Source organism: Chlorocebus sabaeus, chromosome 16 (assembly GCF_047675955.1).
Source record: "Chlorocebus sabaeus isolate Y175 chromosome 16, mChlSab1.0.hap1, whole genome shotgun sequence".
NCBI classification, from domain to species: Eukaryota; Metazoa; Chordata; class Mammalia; order Primates; family Cercopithecidae; genus Chlorocebus; species Chlorocebus sabaeus.
In genome coordinates this window covers 13,345,745-13,360,427 of record NC_132919.1, presented here as the reverse complement: position 1 = coordinate 13,360,427, position 14,683 = coordinate 13,345,745, and the positions used below count along the sequence as shown (strand labels likewise).

Sequence of the window (14,683 nt, the reverse complement as noted above, 5' to 3'; positions counted from 1 at the left end):
GGTATTCTGTTAACAAAACTTTGCTTCCTTCAAAAGTGCTTATTCCAGCTTTTTGCCTGTTTTTCTTCTATGCTGTGTAGTTATTTTTACTTATTGATTTATAGGAGTTTTTTGTTTGTTTGTTTTTTGCGGTGGATCTTGCTGTCTTGCTAGGCTGGAGTGCAGTGGCCTGATCTCAACTCACTGCAACGTCTACCCCCCAGGTTCAAGCGATTCTCCTGCCTCAGCCTCTGGAGTAGCTGGGACTACAGGCACATGCCACCACACCCAGCTAATTTTGTATTTTTCGTAGAGACGTGATTTCTCCGTGTTGGCCAGGATGGTCTCGCTCTCTTGACCTCATAATCAGCCTGCCTTCACCTCCCAAAGTGCTGGGATTACAGGCGTGAGCCACCGCCCCCAGCCCTATTTATTTATTTATTTTGCATTATAGTTGCTCCTTTAAGAAACTAACAAAACTTTACCTCCTTCAAAATCATCAAGATGTTCTAGGTTTCCTTCCAAAAGTTGATTGTTTCACCACTTATATTTGTATCAGCAGACGACCTGGAATTAATTTTTCCTAGATAGCTAGAGGCAAATGCCAAGATTTATTTTTCCATATAAATAGAAAATTGACCAAACATCATTGATTAAAAATAAAATGGGGAAGGGTAATAGGGTAATTGTGTTTTGGAAGAAGTACTTTCAGAGAGGGCCAGTAGCAGTTCCAGAGGGAGGGTGAAGGAGCAAAAGACAACATGATGGCAATGAGAATTCAGAGCAAATGGCCCAAATGGATAAGAAGAGTGAGGCACATGAGGGAAGTTCTTTTTATTTTTCTTGCACATATTGGATGCACCATGCATATGTGTTGTTGAGTGTCATGGAAGGCTCTCTCAGGTGGTTCCCAGATCATAGAGATGGCAGTGATGCAGCCAGTGCTAGAGTTCTACGCTTGCCTCTTGGACCATCGTTAAGGCACAGCCATGGAGGCAGGTCTGTCCCCTCAGTAGTGTGGCAGTGGGAAAGTCCTCTGGGTCATTTTAGTACTCCCACCATTAACTGCTGACCTGGTTGAAGGCTGGGGTAGAAAACAGAAGACAACTTAGCGTGTCTATCATGGTTCCTGCTTGACCATAACACTTCCGGCACCACAGACGCACAGCAGCTCTAACAACCCTAGGCCCCGAGAGCCTTACCCGGGGTGACCAATCAGATCCAGAATGGAATTCCCCAGCACAGTGGAGTGGCATGATGTCTGAGCCAGATTTAACATTGCCCAGCAGTTTCCTTCCTGGCACAACTGCACCCATGCCATGGAAGGAAATGAAATCCCCTTAAAAACTGAGCTCATCTCTCTCACACCATAATAAGATAATAAGCCAGGCTCTGCCCTTCCAAATAATGTAGCCAGCTCACGGTCTTCAAACCAGGCATCCTCACTGTCTGAATGACAAATGGGCAGGTGTGTCAGGAATATGGCAAAGAGCTCTAACTCGCTGAACCCTTTGTTAGCTGGACTAAGTGGAATTCTCCCTGAAGTTGGGAATTCAGAACACTGGATGTCACATTCTTAAAAAGAGTGCTTCCCTCTATTCCCTACAGTAATAATGGCCGTGTTGACACTTCATTACAGTCCAGGAATTTTGAACCTTTGACTTGATTTTTCTGGTAAGGTGAATAAACTGAACATAGAGATGCTAAATTACTATCTCGTGATCATGCAGCAAGCAGTGGGCATGGACCACAAACCTCATTTTTTGATTCGAGATCAGCTGCACAAAAATCTCATAAATTATATTTCCCTTTTAACAAAACCAGAATCTCCTTCAGCGGTACCTTGTTCTAATGTTTAATTAACCATAAAGCAAAAAGACTCTTTTGTCTAACTAATTTCTATCAATGCCACTGAAATGCTTGTTCTTCCTTAAGTTCTTTTTTAAAAAATTGTAATAAAATACAGATAACATAAAATTTACCATTTTAACCATCGTTAGGTTCAGTAGTGTTAAGTACATACATGTTGCTATGTGATCAACCTCGAGAACTCTTTTAATCTTATAACACCGAAACTTCATACCTACTGAACAGTAACTCTCTGTTCCTCTTCCCTACAGCCTCTGGAAACCACCTTTCTACTTGCTGTCTCAATGAATTTGAGTACCCCAGATATATCATATAGGTGAACTCATACAGCATTTGTCTTTTTGTGACTGGATTATTTCACTGGGCATAATGTCCCCAAGGTTCATCCAGGTTGGAGTGTGTGTCAGAATTTCTGAATAATATTCCATTGTATGCATAAACCACATTTTGTTTATTAACTCATCTGTCAATAGACACTCGGGTTGCTTCCACCCTTTGGCTATTGTGAATTCTCTTTGAGTTCTATGGGAAGAAGAGTAACTGTGTATAATCTGCCTTGCAATAATTCTTAATTTGCTTGTGAAATTTCTGCTTATCTTTGCCTCCCTCAGGACAAAACAAATACACTTCTATATTTTTTTCCTTACGGTGTTGGTCTCAACCCATTTCCTCATCCTTATACCTACTGTAAATGTTTCCAAATTCTACTCACTATTTAGAGGGGAGGTTGGAATGGTCTACACTACGTAGCTTGGAAAGTAAGTTCTCCTAGGACCTATGCCTCCCATCATCCAGTTGAATTTCTCCCATCCTTCCTCACCTGTTCTGTCTTCAGGCAAACCTCATGTGATTTCTCAGTGCACACACCTTCGTGCTCCCATAGCCTGCCTGGTATTTCTATAGACCTTTTGTAATACTGTAATAGGTCTTTCACTACCCATCCCGGGCCCCAGCTTTTACACAAAGCACAGTCATAGTATTAGGTTGGTGCAAAAGTAATTGTAGGTGTTGCCATTAAAAGTATTAGGTTGGTGCAAAAGTAATTGTGGTTTTGGCAATCATTGCAAAAGCCACAGTTACTTTTGCACCAACCTAATATGTACCTTACTGTGGTAAAGAAGAATGATTTCCAAGTTCTAGACACTTTGAAATGCAGTATTCCAACATACATAAGCCTTTTGTTTTATATGCTAGTGTGGTGCTTTGTTGAACATTAAAATGCAGTAAAATTTGCAATAAGAAAATGTATGAAAAAAAGTATCCCCTTCATTGACTTTTTTCAAAAAAAAAAGTTTATCCCTTTTATTGAATTTTTTGAAAAAAAAGATTTAAAGATTACAATTTAAAGAATTCTGTTGTGAGTCCTGTCACAAAGCAACCATTTTCTACAATGTAAGCTTGATTAGGATTTATTTAGACTATCGTTTCTTTATTTTTGCAGAAAGAAGCTTGCAGGTAGCTTATAGTTAAACCCGACTCTCCACACCCACCCCATGCTACATCAGTCAGTTTTCCTCACCCTGCCAGTGACAGTAATGAATGTGTTTTTCTTTTGCAATCCGATTTTAGCTGTTTCTTCTTCAAACTCCTCGTATGTTGGATAGCTCTTTTCCCTACTCTACTGAGATTATTTAAACTATGGTTCCTTTTTTTAGTGGTTTTAGCAGTGTTTCCTCTGGCCCAGCGCAATCTATAGCCTCAATCTCTGCAAAGTCTCCTGCAGCTCTTGCCCACCCCAACCACACCCATACACCCAACCCCTTCCCCAGTAGGCCAACCAGGAGCTCCCAAGTGAAGTATTATGCTCTCTCTATTTTACTGGTCAAAATTTGAAATAAAGTAGTTAAACGTCAAAGATATGTAGGAAAAAAAAGAGATAGCAAGGCTGGCTCTTTCAAAAAAAATCTATAAATACTCTTTCTTATCACTTCTATGTAGTTGATGGTTGCTTTTCAAGCCCAAAACTTTTTCACACGTTTGATTAAATTTCCTTTACTGAGAAATTCCAGCCATCTCTGGATAAATCTCCTGGCTCACCTTAGACAAGAGTAACGTAAGCTTTTATATTAGGTTGGCCTAGCCAACTTTTCAGTTCCATAAAAGGAGTCACAGAGCAATGAGTTATATGCATTCACACCACGGAATCTGTGTCGCATAGATGGTTATGCCAATGTGTGTCTCCTTTGTGTCAACACCAAACTATCTGGTCTTCACTTACTCTTACCCAGACCTTAAGGTCTGTCTAGGAGGTGGGTAATGAGGTACCTTAAGAGTTATTTTGAAAAAGGAAGTTCACATTTATTTAAAAAATTAAAAGCTCAGAAACAGAAAGCAAATGCCTATAAAAAGTAAGCTAACCTGACTGAAATGACAAAAATAAACCCCCCTCCCCCCAAAAAATGGGAGGAAACCTGAGTATGGGCTAAGGGAAAACTTCCCCTTCAACTCCTGAAGGGTTGCTGAAAATCACTGATGAGAGGCAGATTCAAAGGAGAAAAGGCATACACGTTTATTACTGCGTATGCAAGAGCCTTCAGAGGGAAGACCTAAAGATACAGAGGAAATTGTCCATTTTTATGCTTGGGCTTAGCTAAATATGAACAGTTGTATAGAAATATGATTGGACAAAAAGGGTATGATCTAACCCAAATAGACCCAGTGGGGGAAGCCCGCAAGGCCTCTCTGTCTAGATTCTTCTTGGCCTCTCTGAGCACGCCTTCCTTCCTTTCAGGTGTGGGGCAGGACCGTCTCAGGAATGAAGGTCTTATGACCTACAGTCAAACAGCATAGGTCAGATAATTTCTTTATGGCCAATTTTTATACAGAAAAGTGGAAGGAAAGTTAGGGTAATGTTTTTAGGATTATGGCTGGCTTTGGGGAAAAGGAGTTCCGGTTTCTATGATCTGCCTTGAGGGAGAGGGATTTTAGTTTCTATGGTGAGTCTTGGGTAAGAATAGGCCTGAAAGACAGAGGGGCAGGAGAAGTTCAGAGAAACACTTCTGCTTCTGAGGCTGCTTTTGAGGCCTTCATTTTGGAGTATTGTTTTCTGAGTCCCAGTACCTGCATCATTAAAACTAAGGGACTATCAGGGCCATCAGATTGCCCAAGAGACTGAGGAATTTGTGCCAGAAATAATGCAGATGGGAGCAGGAATACTTATTAATCCATTGGTAGGATGTTTGTGAATGACTTTAAAATAATCCAGCTGGCCTGGTGGGGCAGCAGAAATGAAGGGATTTAGAAATAAAATTGGCCATCCTGAAGTTTTGAAACTGGATGTGAGGTGTATGAGATGGATTTGACAATTTTCTCTGCTTTTGTGTATGTTTGACGTGTCTCACAAAATGTAGTTAGCCCAGATGGTGTAGCTGGGACAAAAATCACAGGGAATTAATAACTGCAAGCTCCCATGGCACAAAGTGTATCCTTTCCCTGCAGGTGCAAAATAAAAACGAACCACAAATTCCGTGAACAAAAGTAACAAATCTATCATCAGAATTAAAGATATAATACAATCCTAGATAATGCCTACATTAAAAGAGAAATCGAAACTACAAAATGAAATAACTAAAGATCTCTGACTATCCATCTGTCTGTATCTATCTCAACAAATAGTACATTTAATTGCAGTATATTTAAGTTGGAAGAACCAATAGATGTAATCTCTCCTGTTCATATGTTTCGACTGGCGAGGCCCGTAGAAACCCTGCTTGAATAGAGAAGCACTATCTGCTTTATCAAGACTCCAACTGGGTTTTTGTTTTTAATGTGACAAAGTGATATCTCATTTGTCAGGAGGAATAAACAGACAAGAATCATCAAGGGCAAGTTGAACAATAGAAAGTCAGAATGTACTCTGGTGTACATGAAAATATACTGTCACGCGATAATAACTTATAATTGGGCCAATGTAGAAAGGAATCAACATATTTAGAATATGATAATGATGGCATTTCAAATCATTAGGCAAAAGATGGATTCTTTAATAAGTCTTGTTTGTGCCTGCAAAACTCAGGCATTACAAACGGAAGTATTTTGTGTAATATGCTACGTGATGTTGAATATAATTGCTTTGTTTATAAGAAAACTACAGGAAGGACTCAGGATATTTTAATACTATCTCATAACAGTATAATTGTGTTGATGACAATATTCTAATTCACCTGAAGATTTTGACCAAGGTTATTTTCTTACAGCACTGTGGATAAACAACAATAAAACACAGAAACTTAACATGGCATTTATTCGGTGCCAGGCACTTTTCTAAGCTGTTGAGGTATATTAACTCGTTTAATCATCACAAAACTGTACGCGATGGGTAATACTATTATTCTCTGCTCAATACACGAGGAATCTGAGGTGCGGAACTCGTTGTGCCATCATCAGACATCTAGCAAGTGGGCGGGGGATGGGGAGCTGGAATTGCTGCCTGGCTCCAGTGTGTACTTCACAGTCTTTCCTGGGACTGAGCTCTCTATGCACATCTCTGACGTGCCTTTTTGCTTTTCTCAGGGACCTGATGCCCAGAACCCTGGACGGGCAGATCACCATGGAGAAGACGCCCAGTTACTTCGTCACGCGGGAGGCGCCCGCGCGCATCTCGGCCATGTCCAAGGACACCAAGCTCATCGTGGTGGTGCGGGACCCGGTGACCAGGGCCATCTCGGACTACACACAGACGCTGTCCAAGCGGCCCGACATCCCCACCTTCGAGAGCTTGACGTTCAAAAACAGGACGACGGGCCTCATCGACACGTCGTGGAGCGCCATCCAGATCGGCATCTACGCCAAGCACCTGGAGCACTGGCTGCGCCACTTCCCCATCCGCCAGATGCTCTTCGTGAGCGGCGAGCGGCTCATCAGCGACCCGGCCGGCGAGCTGGGCCGCGTGCAGGACTTCCTGGGCCTCAAGCGGATCATCACGGACAAGCACTTCTACTTCAACAAGACCAAGGGCTTCCCCTGCCTGAAGAAGGCGGAGGGCAGCAGCCGGCCCCACTGCCTGGGCAAGACCAAGGGCAGGACCCACCCTGAGATCGACCGCGAGGTGGTGCGCAGGCTGCGCGAGTTCTACCGGCCTTTCAACCTCAAGTTCTACCAGATGACCGGGCACGACTTTGGCTGGGATGGATAACCATATAATTTAAAAAGAAAAAAAAAAAAATCAAAATATAATATATTTTTTTACCAATCGGTAGAGAAGAGACAGTTTAATATTTGTGCTGAAAATATGTTTCAGTATTTTTTTCAATGAATGTTAAGAGATTGTTCTCACTCCAGCCCCATCTTAATGGATAACCAACACCAAACACGTGGGTCAATAGAAAAGGAAAAGTTCACTTGTCTAAACGCTTTCAATGTTCAGTTTTTATTTTATGTTCTATGTACCCAGTCATAAAGTATAAGCATCAGTTGTCATTAAAAGTTTTCAGAAAATCTTGAGGATAAACATCTCTCTCTTTTTAATACAAGACCCTGATAAAATTGATATCTATCCTTATATTTTTCTCCCTTTTTCCTGTGCCACTTTTTCTTAAATTATTTCCCAGTTAGTATTATCATGTTTGTACCCCACTTCACAGTTTTCATAGTGCTTTCAAATACACGTTTTTGATCATTAAAATACTTTTAAAAATCTTGCTCTGTCGTATAAGAGCACAGTAAGTAAAGATTATTATCCCCACATTACAGAAAGGAAAACTGAGTCTCTGGGAGGCGAAATGATGTATCTAAAGGCTAAATGGTGGACCCTGGACAAAATTCCGTCTTCCACTTGTTCCGTATTTTATGCCAGTTTTTCCAGGGAGAATGGGAAGGAAGATATCTGCACCTTTAGAAATGGTTAGCTAGTTTTCAGATGATCTGAAAAGGGACAGAAAGGGTGTTTTCTTGTTTTCTAAGTTCCATGGCACCCAGTTTCATTACATAGTTGTGTTCAAGAAAACTACTCAGACCTGGACACAACCTCTCTTAAGAGCAGTCTTACCTCTTGGCTACTAAAAATAGCCTGAGATATGGAAATCTTGACTGACGGATGCTTGATTGAATTGGAGAGGAATTATTGGATTCTTACACGGAGGACAAGGTGGCCAGCCATGCCAGGGGTAGCACAAGATGTGTTAGGAACATAACTTACCCATTTGTTGGTTTAACTGACTTTAAAAAAAAAGAAAAACAGATTTCAATTAGCGCTTACAAGTATGAGTCTCGTGTGTGTTTTTGGTTTACCTCTTTTTAAAGAGAGAAAATCTACCTTTCTTTGTAGTATCTCGCTTCTAACTTTGGAGCTAGTACTCTAAAAGAATTAATTAGCAATTCGTTTTCAACGTTTTTATTTTTCATGGATGGAAGATGATCACTTCGTCACTTTATCCTCCCCCCTTCCTATTATACCATTTATAACCTAATGTTCGGTAATATTTGGAGAAATATTCTAGGAAATTCATTTGTGGGAAAATGGTGGCTCTTCCTCTTCTCTCGTCTGTTTCTGCCCATCCCCCATTTAAATCACTCAAATAAATCAATAGTTTATTAAGAGTATTCCTTTCCTCTCTGAGTGGGTATTAACAAGATTAGCGTTAATGGGAATTAAATTGGTTTAGAGAGGAACACATATGCACGAAATATATAAAACATTTATAATTAGCCTGTCAGCAACATTTTACTAGAGGTTTAAACCCAAGAGGAAAAATGTCTTCTATTTCATGGAAGTTTTCTTTATCTGCCAAAATTTAAAGGACCAGACACTCTGAAATAATATTCTTTTTCTTCTCTAATGTTGTCAATCAAAAGAAACTAAAGTTGTTTTAAAATATGCAATACAATTGTACATTTACCATAGATGCTGCAGCAGGTGATGTAAATATTTCTTGAGACGCTTAACATAGGATCAAAATGAAGGAAAAAAATCTTTTAAGTGTTAGATATTGTGTCATTGCTCCAAATCTTCGATTTATCTGTTAATATCCCATTTACAGGAGTTAAGTAAACCCCAAATCCAGGTCACCTTTTCTCAGCTGATTTCCTTCATGTCTATGCCCTCAATTTCCCAGTGCCACAGACTGTTTTTATTCTACTTGAATCACTAGCTGCAACAAGATAACTCTTATCATCATTTCTCTTAGCTCATTTTGTTTGTACAACTGATTCTTTTGTAAGTGTTTGCTTGGCGTTATGCAAAAGTGGCTTGCGCAAACAAACAATTGCATTCTGCAACCTTCATTTTTTTAATGTGAAAGAAATAATAAAAGAACAGAATTGAATGCAAAGGATCTCTTTTTGAACATAGATATTTTTGTTCATATTATTTTCAAAATGAATGACTACAGAAAATGCCAGGAAAATCTTCTAGCTTCTCTGAGTTCCTTAGAGTGTTAGAAGTGATAAGTACCAGCAAAATGTATAAAGATTTAGAGTCAGTATTCCCTAACAGGAATATCCATTCATTTCTGCCTCTATACTGTACTCATCCCTGCTGTGCATGAACTTGACCTCACATTTATTTTGTCCATTTAGCTACACCAGATCATAGGCTTTGACCTCGATTGGAACACCTTAGCATCCATTCTCTGAGCTGTCTGCTCCAAAGCCATGCCTCCCAATCCCCTTCCCGTTTCTTAGAGGTATAGAGTGTTGTCTTTCAAGAAGAACACCTAGAAAATACAGTTTCGTTTTGAGCAGTTTGCTTCCAAGGTCACATCTACAGTGTATCCATTCTCCAGAGAACTTAACCACTTCTAGGGAAATGAATTTCATTTCAATAAATGGAGATTAATATGCTTCTAGAAAATGGATATTGATTATTCTAGAAATATTAATCCCACTCTAATTTTCTTATTTTCAAAGGATCTTCAAAGTTGAAACCAACTTCAATGGTCATTTGGATCAAATTCCTGTTCAGCACCTGAATCCTTTCATTAACTTGTTATGCGGGGGTTTAAAACATTGATGTGTCTGTAAATTCTTAACTCTTGATATTACAGTTGAAAAGGGGATACATTTCTCCTAAACAGTCTCATCGTATTCTGTCAGCTGAGACCTGCTGAGTCCCCAGCTCCCCATGAAGATATCTTAAGTTCAATATGTGAATAAAGAAATGTGTCTATAAAATAATAATGCCTTATATTTATATTGCAGACTGACCTTTCAAATGCATTATTTCACCGTATACCAACAACAGCAGCTCTCTACTCTCATTAGTTTGACTTTACAGATGTTTCACTAGGTTTCACTAGGGCTTAAGACACTGGTGCTCAACAAAAGGTGAATTTGCATGCCAGGGCAATGTCTGGAGATATTTTTGGTTGTCTCAAGGGTTGAGGAGTGTAGGGTGCTACTAGCATCCTGGGTAGAGGCCAGGGATGCTGCTAAACATTCTGTAACGCACAGGAGAGTCTCCATCACCAAAAATGATCTCAACCAAAACGTCAGTCATGCTGCAGTTCCTGGGTTAAGATGAGGATCAGTCACAGCTAGTGTGTGCCTCAGGTCTAAAAGCCACATTCTAATTAATGCTGGACTGGTAATTCTTTCAGTCACCATTCTAGATTTTCTCTTGAAAACCTTTCTTTTCTGTTATTTTCTTTCCCTCCCTCCCTCCCTCCCTCCCTCCCTCCCTCCCTCCCTCCCTCCCTCTCTCTCTCTCTCTCTCTCTTTCTTTCTTTCTTTCTTTCTTTCTTTCTTTCTTTCTTTCTTTCTTTCTTTCTTTCTTTCTTTCTTTCTTTCTTTTCTTTCTTTTTCTTTCTTTCTTTTTCTTTTTTTCTTCCTTCCTTTCTTTCTTTCTTTTTCTTTCTTTCTTTCCTTCTTTTTCTTTCCTTCCTTCCTTCCCTCCTTTCCTTTCCTTTCTCTTTCTCTCTTTCTCTTTCTTTCTTTCTTTCTTTCTTTTCTTTCTTTTTCTTTCTTTCTCTTTCTTTCTTTCTTTCTTTCTTTTCTTTCTTTCTTTCTTTCTTTCTTTCTTTCTTTCTCTCTCTCTCTCTGTCTGTCTCTGTCACTCTTTCTTTCTTCTAATAAGCAGGGCAATGTTTACTGTTGTGCTTTGCTGGGAAAAATGCTAAAGGGAACCAAACTCTGGTTTTATAATGAAGATACAGAAGCAGCTTGCAACAAATGGATAATTGCAATTGTGAGAAATGGAATCAGTCAGCTTCAGGTGGAGAATAACATTCCCATAAAACACTTCTAAAGGCTCTTTCAAGTTCAAGCCTTGCAGTTTCTATTTGCCTCCACAACACGGCCGTGACTGTATCTCTTGTCACCTGACAAAACCAAAGTGCCTAGAGAGACAAGTAAATATCTCCATTTCTGTTAAACAGCTAAATTCAGATGGATGTGCTATGGTTACAAATAGCCTTGAGTTGCTGAATAATAGCAAAGGAAAGCAAATTCCTATTGCCTCATATCCTAGAAACCCCAGAACTTTGTGCATAATTTCGATAGAATCAGAGAATAGAAAAATGTATGGTTCTCAAACACAAGAAAAGTGTTGCTGGGATTCATTCCAATATAAGTCTTGGTGCAGAAAAAAAAAAGGGGTCCCTGCTTATTCTCCTATTGTATCCTACAATCACTGAAGGAGAGTGGAATTTTAAAAACCCAACCCCAAGCCCTGTTGGTGAGGCACTGGTGTTATTGTAGAATTTGTGGTCCTTGAAATATCTTCATCAACATGCAAACAGATTTGCACTGAGTCTCTAATATACGGAAGAAGAACATGGATAGGAAAATTATAAATCTGTTTGCTACATAATGGAATGTTGAAATGGCAGGCCTTTCTTTAAAAGCTTGAAAAAGGGTGAATTTGGGGAAATTATGAGGCAGTGCGACATCACATACGAAGTCATAAAATAGTAAATTTTAGTTACGCCAGGAGGAAATAAAACTGAAAATAGAAATTGTTTCTAATATATGGTTCCATTGTGGGATATTAGAAAATGTTAGTATGTTTTAGGCTATAGCCCATTTTTTTTTAGTTTAATTTCCAAATGTTGGTTGTATTCTTTTAATAACAATATGCTCAACAACTTCCTGTCCTCTAGTTTTCCTGTGAAAATAAAAGGGAACACTGAATGGGCAGCACACATTCTGCTGTGTGTCCTTTTTTCTCTAAAATGTCTGGGTATGACATTTTAGTTACTTTTGAGGGATCAGACAGGATGAGATCTGGTGTCCTTCATTAGCTCTGCCTGGAAGATCCATGACTACGCTAGATTTTGAACTTGCTGCTAACTTTGATTATTCCTAAGAGGGCTTTTGTGTAACTGTCTAGTCTCTACGTTGACCACTGGGTCTCTCCCAAAGCCATTTTATAATAAACCTAGAGTGTTCCCCCACACCCCAAGGGGAGTTTGGTTTCATTGCAAATAGAAATAAAGGTCTTTTCCCCTTCCATCTTCTACCTCCATGCTTCTCTCACTTTCCGGTGACTTCTGCCACATCCTGCCTGTGGCTAGTGATCTTTGGCATCTGATTCTTCCCTCTCTTGAGATGTACCATAGCTGAGGATGTCCATTTCCTACTTCAGATTCCCAGGAAAAAACTGCAGCCCACCTAGGGCACTTGCTCTCAGCTTCAGCCCTAGGAAAAACAGTCTGAATATCTGATATAGACACCTAGAGAGATGAAAGTGAAATAGGCTTCACTTTCCCCAAGAGGATTTACATTAGGAAAAAAAAAAAGGCCCAAAGGAAGATGGATGGAACTGAATCTGAAAGGATGGAGCATGTTTGACATAGGAGATGTGCATGGTGTTGAAAGGATGCTTACCTGGCTTTCAGTATCCCAACCCCTCACTACGGACCTGAAGAACCAAGGGCAGTAATGTGTGGCCTTCCACTCCTGAAAGGTTATCTGCCTCTGGTCTGGGCAGTGGCATTTTTCTCCCACTTGTTTTTCCAGAAAGCCTTATCTAAGCTCAGATTTCTTTATTTCAGGCCTGCAACAGCTGGTCAACCAGCAAACTGTTGGAAGCAAAGAAGCTTTATAGTCATTTCACTGCCATTTTTCAGAGGCAACAAGAGTTTTTGATTAAGTGTTATCAACTGATACCTTTATAGCCAAACCTAATTTTTATTTCAGATGACTTGATCTTACTCCTAAATTCCAGGTCAGTTGTTCTTCATTATACAAAGTCCAACTAAATATCCTATAATAGTAATACCTTACCTTTATACAGAATGGTTCAAAGCATGTTTATATCAAAGAGGGTATCGACTTTAGACTTGAATAGTTTTTTTTTTTTTTTTTCTTTTTCCTTTCTAGATTAACAAAAAAAGTTTATATGGTCTATTGCAACTCATTCCCATCTTGGGCAAACCCCATATTTCCCCTCAGCTGAATTACTTACAAAAGTCTTTTCATCATCTTTCTTTCTACCCTTCTTGATTTTACTTTTTTCCTCATCTGAGTAAACTTTTACTCTTCAATTTTTTCCTGTACCTTATGTCAAAAACTATTTTACATATTTTTTATTACTCTTTTCTTTTCTTCTTCTTCTTCTTTTTTTTTTTTTTTTTTTTTTTTTGAGACAGAGTCTTGCTCTGTCGCCCAGGCTGGAGTGCAGTTATGTGATCTCGGCTCACTGCAAGCTCCGCCTCCTGGGTTCAGGCCATTCTCCTGCCTCAGCCTCCCAAGTAGCTGGGACTACAGGCGTCCGCCACCATGCCCGGCTAATTTTTTGTATTTTTAGTAGAGATGGGGCTTCACCGTGTTAGCCAGGATGGTCTCGATCTCCTGACCTAGTGATCCGCCCTCCTCGGCCTCCCAAAGTGCTGGGATTACAGGCGTGAGCCACCATGCCTGGCCTCCTCCTTTCTTTTTAACAAGACCCCTAATTGTTATTTTCCCCCTTTTGTAGCAATCTGGCCTCAAAATTATACCTTACTTTTCATTTCAAAGTGCTTGGCCTTCATCCTACCCTCTTCGATGTTCTTTGCCCTTTCTCAAATTGTGCCTTTCCACGTTAGGGAAAGTTCTCTTTAGAGAAAAATCCCCTCCCTACTATCATTGAAGCATATGGCATTTGAAACTTTCTTGTGGATGTAGCTTTCTTATTCCTTCCGACCCACTGAAATGCAAAAATTCCAACTGGTTGACTTCCAACTGGAAAGTAATTCCGTATTGAACACACCTAGCTCTTCTTCTTCTATCTAGTCATAAATAATGAGCTCTTTTTCAGACTCTTTGGCCCCTGCTATTTGCTGAGGCCATTAATAAAAAGTTCTTTATCGACAAGATGATGCATTCTACTAGCCCAAGCTATATATAATGAACACACAGAAAAAATTGGAAGCAGATCTGTTTTTACCAGCCTCATCCTGTCTTTTCACTGAAGTTGCAAATCTCCCACGTGTAACAATGCCCGTAGTCTGTTTCCCTCATCATTCCTGCATGTCTGCTCCTAGGTTTCTTACCAGTCTGGTCTGTGCCTGCTCATTACCATTTAATTCTGTGATGCTTTCATTATTTAATGGACTTTTGTTTCAGTTCATCATTTTTACTATTGTGTCCCTTATTTATGTGGTTGCCTCTTTGATGTTTTCCAGGTCTCTCAACCTGTGCTGAGTCGGCTTTTTCCCTGACACTCTGTCATCTGCATAAGCAAACTTCCTTCGTTTCATTCCACTTACCGGATGAATGAAATATATATGTATATATATGAATGAAATATATATATGAATGAAATATATATATGAATGAAATATATATATGTGAATGAAATATATACATAGATATATATATTTGAAATGGAGTCTTGCTCTGTCACCCAACCTGGAGTGCAGTGGCACAATCTCAGCTCACTGCAACCTCCACTTCCCAGGTTCAAGCAATTCTCCCTGCC

At 39.7% G+C, this 14,683-nt stretch overlaps 1 protein-coding gene across 2 annotated transcripts in view; it reads left to right on the top strand.

Moving 5' to 3' along the window:
- HS3ST3A1 (heparan sulfate-glucosamine 3-sulfotransferase 3A1) overlaps positions 1–7,297 on the top strand; it is a 102,026-nt gene extending 94,729 nt beyond the window's left edge. For both annotated transcript variants that reach the window (XM_008010426.3, XM_008010425.3), the window contains one exon: positions 6,361–7,297. In XM_008010426.3, coding sequence (XP_008008617.3) covers positions 6,361–6,982 — 622 coding nt within the window. In that variant the 3' untranslated portion in view covers positions 6,983–7,297. The remainder of the gene's footprint in view (positions 1–6,360) is intronic.
- The last annotated feature ends 7,386 nt before the right edge of the window (positions 7,298–14,683 follow it).